Source organism: Tupaia chinensis, unplaced genomic scaffold (assembly GCF_000334495.1).
Source record: "Tupaia chinensis unplaced genomic scaffold, TupChi_1.0 Scaffold000221_1, whole genome shotgun sequence".
Classification (NCBI taxonomy): domain Eukaryota; kingdom Metazoa; phylum Chordata; class Mammalia; order Scandentia; family Tupaiidae; genus Tupaia; species Tupaia belangeri.
The window spans coordinates 528,694-537,996 of NW_006159696.1; the positions used below are offsets into that span (position 1 = coordinate 528,694).

General features: G+C 62.0%; 1 protein-coding gene across 1 annotated transcript in view; it reads left to right on the top strand.

Annotated features, from left to right (window-relative positions):
* LOC102483877 (rho GTPase-activating protein 22) overlaps nt 1-9,303 on the top strand; it is an 89,906-nt gene that overhangs the window by 72,085 nt on the left and 8,518 nt on the right. Inside the window, exons 5-7 of the mRNA XM_027771517.1 lie at nt 4,243-4,450; nt 8,336-8,468; nt 9,220-9,293. Coding sequence (XP_027627318.1) covers nt 4,243-4,450; nt 8,336-8,468; nt 9,220-9,293 — 415 coding nt within the window. The remainder of the gene's footprint in view (nt 1-4,242; nt 4,451-8,335; nt 8,469-9,219; nt 9,294-9,303) is intronic.

Genomic DNA, 9,303 nt, shown 5'->3' on the forward strand with positions numbered 1-9,303 from the left:
CCTGCTGAGCCAGGCAGGGGCAGGCGGGAGGCAGGCGGCAGGGGAGCCCCGGTGGGATTCTCTGTGTACAGTCCTGTTGCAGCTCTGAGGCTTGGTACCTGGAGCAGGGCTGGGGGCAAGTGCGGAGCCACGCAGCATGGGTGCGGGTGTACTGGGGACAGGAGGCGGAGAATGGGAAGGGCTGGAGCTGAGTGGCTGGATGGAATCACCCAGGCCTCTCTGGGCTCTGTGCAGAATTCTGGAATTCTCCTGGGTCTGTCTCTCCTAGCCGTGGCCTTGCCCCCGGGGGCTGAGCAGGAGAAAAGCCGGGATGCTAGACACCCTGGGCAACGAACTCCTGGCCCACCAGCTCTCCTGACCTGGCATCGGCTCAGCGCTGGGGGAGGCGACACACCAGGGACAGGCAGGGCCGGCCTCCCGCTGTGACAGGTGCCAGGGACACATGGGATGTTCACAGAGGAGGGGCCCCTGAGCTGTTCCCAGAGGCTCATCAGGAATTTACAGACTGGAAGGAAAGCGACATGGGGTCCAGGGCCCTGCGTGCACATGGGTGCACACAGGGAGACCCTCGGAGAGCCGGAGTGAAAGGTGCGTGTGCGCGTGTGGGCACAGGCACCCCCTGCAGTGCCAGCAGAACCCCTGTCCCCTGCCCGGGGCCCTCTGCTCTGAGCAGTCCATCACTATTTCTCATTTTACTTGTAAAAAGACTTTGCCCATCATGAAGTACTTCTCAGGCCAATCCAGTTGAGAATACTATACATGTCCTCATCAACAGGTAATAAGCCATATCTGCTTCTCACTAACGTCCTGCCCCGCAGTTCGTTCATCCAAAAAGTGAACACGCTAATAGCGGTGGCGGTGGAAACAGCCCCTACGTCGTCACGCTGCACCGTACTCAGTGTGTCCTTCTGTGTGTTGTTTTTGTTTTTACTTTTAATTTGCCAGAGGGTGTGTGCACTTGCCAGAGAGAGCCAGGCAGAGAGGGAAAAATCCCCAATGGGCCATGGTCATATTATAATCCTTTTTTCATTTCTCTGTCTTGTTGGGATTCAAGGCACACACACACACACACACACCCAGCATGTTTTCCAAGCCTCTGGGGCTGGGAGTTGAACTATTCAGCTGGCCATGTGGAACCCAGCTGCTTAACCACTAAGGCCATGGGGCTGGCCCTGTGTGCGGAGGTCTCAGAACAGCACCAGCACTGCAGCTACTTCTGCTCACTCATCATACACATACACTCCACCCACGTGTGCACACACACGAGCCCACAGGACATGCACATTCACACACATGCACACGAGCCCTCATGCAGTGCATGTTTGTGCCTGTGCACACATGAGCCCACGTGGCTATGCACACACATGCACACGAGCCCTCATGCAATGCATGTTTGTGCCTGTGCACACATGTGCCCACGTGGCTATGCACACACATGCACACGCGCATTTCTCCCTGAGATATTATTGGCACCCACTAGGCACATCTGTGGCCCACTGGGTGTGTTTTCTAGAACGGTGGACTCTGTGTGCCCCAGGTTCTGGGCACTTTGTCTGGGTCGAGTTGGGTGAAGGGGAGCATGTGCCGAGTGTACTTTGTGCCAGGACCGCTGGGGAACGAGGGATCCTATTTCAAAGAGCCCTGGTGTGGGCGTGCAGTCAGCCGTCTCACCTCGCTGGCTCTCCACCCAGGGCTCAGAGAGCCACATGCCTGGACAGAAGGGAGCTTGGGAACCCCGCCCCGGCACACGGCACACACCAGGAGCTGCCCTGCAGGGCAGGCCTCTGTCCTGTGGGCCTGAGTAATGTCGGGTGTCCTGGAGTCCCCACAGCTCAGTCTGGGACAGATCTGTCCTGCTTCACTGTGGGATGGAGCTCGATGGATCTCCATTCCATCCGCTGTCTGGGCCTCCGGGACCCCCTCAGCCATGCGGGTCTGTGGCCGTAACAGGTGCTCAGTCAGAAGTTCCCTGCTCTTCCTCCCCCCCACCCCAGTCCACTCTCCCTCGTTTGCTCTCTTGTCCTGTATGAAGTATTTTGGGTCATTTTCTCTGGGGTTTTGTTTTGTTTGCATTTTGATTCAAGTATGGCGCACGGAAGTGTACGGTACCCGTTTAGTGGGTTCTCGCAGTGCCAAGTGGGAAGTGTTGCCAGACCCCGACACCCGGCCCTCTCTGGCCACTGAGACACCTGCTAACCGCGACCTGCCCTGATAGCCCATCGGCGTGGCCCAGCTTTAACTCCACATGAATGGAGCCAGGCATGTGCGCTCTGGGTCTGGCTGCTTTTGCTTCCAATTATGATTTTGTTTTTTAATTTTTTTAAATTTGTATGAGATGGGGGCAAGATGGCACAGGGGTAAAACATGGTGCCTAGTGAGGCAGTTCTGCATGAGAGAGCCCCCAGTTCAAGTCCAGAGACCTCCCCGAGTACCAGGCCCACATTTGCCGTGATCTGGGACTGGCTGGGGCTGGAGTGGATCACGTACCGTCTCTCTCTCCCTATCTCTCTCACTCATGAAATAAATAAAATGACAACATGTTTTTTCATAAAATAACCCTAACGGGCCCGGCCTCTGTGGTGTGGCGGTGGCCGCGTCCCCAGGCTGGGAGCCCTGGCCAGCAGTGGTGTGGGTCTCTGGTTGCCCTGGAAACGTACAGGGCACGCGGAGCCTGGGAGAGGGGGCTGCAGTGTGACGAGACCGCATCAGGGCACTTCTCTCTCGTGTGCACATGCACGATCATAAAATAAATAATATAAAATCAACCCAGCGGGATTTACCTCTTAACCATGTAGTTTAAAGTTTACTTATTTCATTTGCTTTGCGGGGTTAGACAAGCGCACTTCTCAGATCTCAGGGTCAAACCTCTCTGCATGCACCCCCCGCAGGCAGGAGCCTCCGGGCTTGTGGGCGTGCTCAGGTGCACCTGGGAGCTAAGTCTCCCCCATTCTGGGCTTCCCCATGGCTTCCTGCAGTGCAGAGTGCCCACAGCTGTACCCCGAGGCCAGGCCAGCCTAACATTCTTGCCTTCCATGACAGACAGAGGCACCCAGGCAGGGTCTTCACCTGGTCCACCCAGCGTCGGCCAAGGCGGGTTACGAATGCGTCGCACGCCCTGCATGTATGGGAGGCCCCGGAGGCAAACAGGCCCTTGCTCCCAGGCCGGGCCAGCTCTGCCCTGTCTTGGAAGGGTGTGGATCAGGAGGGTTAAGCACATTCTCAGCGTGCAGACATCCACACAGTCCATCTCCAGAACCTGTTCATCTTAGCTGACACCCGTCCCCATGAAACACGAGCTCCCCTGCCCTCCCAGCGTGGGCGGCCACGGTGCTGCCGTGTGCCCCACCCCAGGTTGCTGCGAGGGCGTGGCACGGCACCTGTCTCCTGGCAAATGGTCATTTCACACTACGTCGTGCGCTCAGGCTCATTCGTGTGCGCCTCATTCCAGCCTGCCCGTCGAGGCTGATGCGTGGTCTTTGCACGCATATTTCACAGGTTTCTTGTCTGTTCCTTCACCCGTGGTTGCTTCTGCCTTCCGGCTACTGTGAAAGGCGGCCATGAACACAGGCTAGACCCCACGTTAGTTCCGCGGGGCACCGGCCACAGTGAGGCGGCTTACCCACCCCGCGGTTCTACTGTGTGCTTTCGAGGAACTGCCGCCCCTCCACGCCGTGCCGCGAGCCCACCGCAGGGCATGGGGCTCCAGTTCCCCACGTGCTCGCAACTCGTTATTTTCTGTCATTTGGGACAGCAGCCGTCCTGACAGTGTGAGCTGACATCTTACCATGGCTTTGGCCTGCTTTTCCTTAACAATCATTGGCGTGACATCACAATTAGTTCACGTGGACGCGTCCTCTGTGCTGTCCGGGAGCTGTGCCTCATCAACGCTCTTACCTGCTCTTCCCTGCATGGCGCTCCTGGTCAGACTGGGCATGGGGTGTCTGCCCATTCTGTTGTGGTGGGCCACTGGGCCAGCTGCAAAGCTCCCCCAGTCACGTGCGTGGTGCGTGCTCCCCGAGGGCCAGGCCAGGCCCGTGCCCTGCTGGCTCCTGCTGTCTGCTGTGCGTGCCCCGTGCCTGTGCTGGCAGCCCTGGCCCAGAGCCCACGTGCGTCCCCCTGCATCTGATTTACTGCTCAGGAGGAGTCCCTTCTGGCCCTACCTGCTCCCCCTTCGCCTCCGTGGCCCCGCCCCTGCGCCTGTGCTGTGGGTGGCTGAGGCCTGATAGCTTCCATCTGTGCCAGGGGTGTTCGGGCAGCGCCTGGAGGACACGGTGCAGCATGAGCGCAAGAGCGGCCCCCGCCTGGCGCCGCTGCTGGTGGAGCAGTGCGTGGACTTCATCCGGGAGCACGGGCTCACCGAGGAGGGGCTCTTCCGCATGCCTGGCCAGGCCAACCTGGTACGGGACCTGCAGGGTTCCTTCGACTGCGGGGAGAAGCCGGTGTTCGACAGGTGAGCTCTGGGCTGGGGGCGGTGCAGGTGGAGCCCCTGGACACCAGCTGCAGGGGGCAGGGCTGGGCAGCACAACAGAGAGAGGGAAGGTGGCCCACGCTGGCATGTGTGCTCAAGCAGCCCTTCCAGAGGGCACAGGGCCTCCCCGGCAGCCCTGGGCCACCCCTCGGGTGGGTACTGCGGTGACTGAGCCCACCCACTCTTGGGGCTCACAGGAGTCTCTTAAGAAGCCTACGAGGCTCAGGCAGAGGGAGGGAAGGGCCTCTGCTGCTGCCATGCTCAGCTACTTCAGCCACAGCTGCTCCTGCGGGGTCTCTCGGCTCTGCTTCCCCTGGGCAGCCCTCTCCAGGCTCCATGGGTGGCACCACCCTGGCTTCACTCCCTCTTAGGTTTTAGGGACAGGCACGTGAGTCCTCTCCACTTACCCTAGGTCCATGGCCTCCTGTCACCGGGGCTTACCCAGGTCCTGGTGCCATCCCTATAAAGTCAGCTGCTTCAAGCCCAGGAGCTGAGAATGGTGGAGGCGTGGCTCGCCCCTAGGCAGGGCTGTGTGGGGGCTTTCTTCTCCCTAGGAACCCCACCCACGTGGGGCTGTTTTTGATCAAAATTCTTCCTGCATCAAGCCAACCCTGCCTCCAGAGCTTCCACCTTTTCCTCTGGGAACTGCCCTTGCAAATGAGGCCCGTGCCTGGGACTGGGACGGGCTGCTGGGACCCAGGCACCTTGGCCTCCCCAGCTCGCCTCTTCCGGCAGCAGAACCCCCTCAGTCCTTGAAGCTCTGCCCCAACCATCGGCCAGCCAGGAGGGCTACTCCGTGTCCCCCTTAGGACGGCCCAGGACTGGCGGCTATGCTCCAGGTGGGCCTGGCACAGGCTCCCTTCTCTGGCACCTCAGGAAGAGGCACTGACTATGGTTGAGCTCATGGTGCCTCTGAACAGGCCGCTCCCGGCCCGCACCTGCGCCTACGCGGCCAGCCCCGCTAAAGAGAGCTTCGAGTAAGACTGCTTGGGTAGGGCCTAACAACCTGGACTGGCAGCCACTTTCCAGGGCCAGATGCACTGCCATGGCGCCAGGTGTACCTGAGGGAGCCTTCAGACACAGATCGGACCTTGTCACTGCCCTAAACACCGCGCTGCTGGCCGCCCCTGCCCGCAGCCCAGCCCTGCCCCATGCTACTGCACTTCCCAGGCTGCAGGTCCTGGGGGCGAGGCCGGCCCCTCCTTCCTGCCTGGTAAACACCCACAAATGCAGTCGGTACCGGCAGCTCGTGGGCCCCACACCGTCCTCTATGGCCTCTGGGTACTGGGGGGCCCTCCCTGCATGCGAGCTGCACCCCCTGCCAGCTAGCAGCACGTGGCTATGCTACTCCCCTTGCTGGGCTCCTCTCCACTCACTCCCCTCACAGCCCCCAAACCGGGCTGGTTCCCTCACCCTGCAGAAACCCCTCCTGGGTATGAGCCGCTTTCCCATGGCAGCCCCCTGGCTCTGCAGCTGTGCTCATGTGGACAGAGGTCCAGGGCTCCCTTTCTGCCTGCCCCCCACAGAGCGCTCAGCCAAAGGCCTCCCACTTCCCACTGGGCCCCAGCTCTGCCCAAGCTCTGGAGAAGCCCCCTCCTGCCTCCTGCTCAGCCCTTCCAGCCCCAGGCTCTGGACCCTGCCCCCATGGAGAGCCCCATAGCCCTGAAGCCTTAGTGCCCTGAGTGGCCCACATCCACCCTCCACCGGGCATTCCCTGGGCCCTGGGCGGGGACAGCGGTCCCGGCGCCATCTACACCGCTGGTGAGCATGGTTCCAGACCCTCGGGGCGCCATGGGCTCCTCACAGCAGCCCCTTCCTTACTAGGCACCTAGCACTGAGGGAGGGGTGCATGAAAGACCTGGGGGCAGCCATGAGCCGGACAGACCAGGCCTTGCTGCCAGGGCTGAAATCCTGAGTCAGCATGCCCAGCCCGGCCCTGGCGTAAGGACCTAACAGGACACTGTGAGGTCAGTGGGCCAGGCCCAGCCCGGCCTCTGAGCCATCAGACTGGGATGGCAGTAGGGGAGTTTTCAGAGAGGCGCCCCGCGCAGGCCCAGGATGCGAGGAGGCCAGGATCCATGCTTCCTGGCTAGAGGGAAGGCTGTGAAGCTGGTGGCAGTGCTGGGAGCTGCGAGGAAATAGGGCTAGGGGCCATCAGAAGCTAGGCCACAAGTGGGCACGTCTGGGGGGAGGCGTGTCAGGGCAGGCAGGAGGCTGGGCGGAGTCTGGATGGACAGAGGGCCCTGGGTGGAGAGCTGGCGGGGCAGAAGAGCCTTCAGGTCCTCCCCGCAGGGTGCCCTGACAACATGGCCCTGGCTCCCAGGGCGGCCAGGCAGGGGCAGCTTGGCTGAGCCACAGCGCCCTGTGGGGCACCAGGGCTTGGAGCAGAGGGGCCTCAGGCCGAGGTGAGGTCTGCAGAGTGGAGGGCCCACCCCGAGCCCACTAGCCAAGGACAGAGATGCGTCTCCTCCCCCTCCTGCAGGAGGCACCGCCATCCAGTCCCTGCTTTCCTACTGAGTCTGCAGGGCCTCCTGCTGGCCCTCCCTGCTCCGTCCCTGCCCTGTTGCCTGAGCCCCGGGGAAGATCTGCCGGGAAGCTGGTCCGGGAGGAGGGCACAGCAGTGTGCCTGTTGAGCCGGCAGGTGTGGCCCAGCCACACCTAGAGCCCCCAGGCCTGTAGCGGGGGGCTCCGGCTGTATAGATATGGGGTGCATATGGCATACAGAACCCCAGATCACAAATGGCTAGAAGGGGCCCCAGTGTTTGTCTTGGTGACACCAACATGGGACTCAGCCAGGGCGAGGTGACACCTTAATGGCACAGCTGTGGTCTGGCCCCAGGCTTATCTTCTCTTCCCTGAGGGTCTCCCATGAGGGAAGTGCAGGTGGAGGGTTAAAAACGGGGTCTCAGGCAAGTGGATGGACCTCCTGGGGCCCAAATTCAGCTTGCGGTGCAAGCTGGGAGGGGGTGCAAGACTATAGTCCAGGAACGGACTCCCGGAGCTCAAACAGGACCTCGTGAGGGAGCTGTCCAGGCCCAGGGCCACTGCCCTGTGCACCCAGGCACCTCAGCCTGGGCAGCTCCAGGTGGCGACAAAGGACTGGGGCCGAGAGTCGGTACACAGGGCACTGGAGACAGGGTGATGAGTGGAGATGCCCAGGCGTCCTGTGTGCTCAGGGGCCCAGAGGCCAAGGACCTGACCTCTGACCTCTGACCTCAACCCTGGTGCTGGTGTCCCCGGATGCCCACTGTCCATGCGCAGCTTAGCAACCCCACAGAGCAGGTGCCTGACACAGCTCCTCCCCTTTCCGGCCCAGGGCGAACCAGGGAGTGTTCTCAGGCTGGCATGGCAGCTCCTCCTGCAGGCTCGCAGGACAGCTGTCCCACCCCAGGCAGTGCCCACGTGCCCTGCAGGGTGCCTGGAGGTGGCCACTTGGCCTGCTGTCATGGAGCCCCCTCTGGAGCCGCCTAGCCCCTCCTGGCCAGGGCAGCCACTGTGGGCTAGCTGTGCCCCACAGGCCTGTGGTTTTGCAGCAGGTCAGCCCGAGCCCCACACGCCTACACAGGAGCTGTGGCTGTCCTGGAAGGACTGGCATGGATTAGAGACGCAGGGCTTCTGAGCAGATCCCGGGCAAGATGGGTGGTCCCTAAGCTGGGCTCTCTCTAAGTGTGGCCTTGGCACCCAGCTCCCGGGAGCCCTGTCTGCTGCTCCTGGCACAGCGGGGCCTTCCTTGCCCAGAGGGGTTGGCTCAGGCAGCCCCATCGGACTCACTCCTGGGCCTGAGACCAGAGGCTGCCCTGGTGCAGGGGGTGCCAGTCGCTGCAGCAGCCTCTGGCATCCGGGTCTCACCTGCCTCTCTGCCCCCAGCACCACGGATGTGCATACGGTGGCCTCCCTGCTGAAGCTCTACCTGCGGGAGCTCCCTGAGCCCGTGGTCCCCTTCGCCAGGTACGAGGACTTCCTCAGCTGTGCCCAGCTGCTCACCAAGGACGAGGGGGAGGTTAGTGGCTCTGGGGACCCATCCTGGGAGGCAGGCTGGCCGCGCAGCAGACCTCTGAGTGGGGCATAAACTCTGACTAGGATCCTGGCTAGACGCCCACCCTGTGCATGTGGCCGGAGCGTCCTGCTAGAGCTTCCCGCCCCAGGCGTAGGGCTCCCGGCCTGTGTGCCTTGGTCTGGGGGCAGGTGCCCATTAACGACCATGTCTGTGCAGGCGCCCGGCCTTTCCACCGCAGTGCAGACGCTCCCTCCCTCCGCCTTCTCCCGCGGCCAGGCTGCCAGGGCCTGGGGAACAAGGAGACCTTTTTTCTGTCTCTGTCCTGCCTCCTTCCCAGAGGAGTTAGAGACTGTCCCCAGACAGCGGGTGCAGCCGCCTCCTCCCCCACCGCAGGTGCAGGTCTGGGTCTGCGGCAGGCGGGGTGGGGGTGGGGCAGGGCTGTTTGCCTTCCCTGCGGCAGTGTGGGAGATGAGGGGTCGTTATCTGGCAAATATTTGTGCCTGGATAAGCGAGCTGCCTGCTGGCCTGGCATTCCTCTGTGGCCCCGCAGAGGTGCACCCCTCACACCCGCTCCCCAGGTCACCTCCCCGCCCTGGCCCTGGCCCTGGTCACCTTAGGGGAGTTGGAGGAGGGGACGCCTGGGGTCTGGGCCCTGCTCCCACCTCCCTTCTCCCATCCATTCCCTCCCCTCCAGAAGGGCCCAGAGCTGCCTGCTGCTGTTTGAAATTCCGTGTTTTTTTCCTTCATTCCCAAGGGGACTCTGGAGTTAGCTAAACAAGTGAGCAACCTTCCTCAGGCCAATTACAACCTGCTCAGGTACATCTGCAAGTAAGTGCTG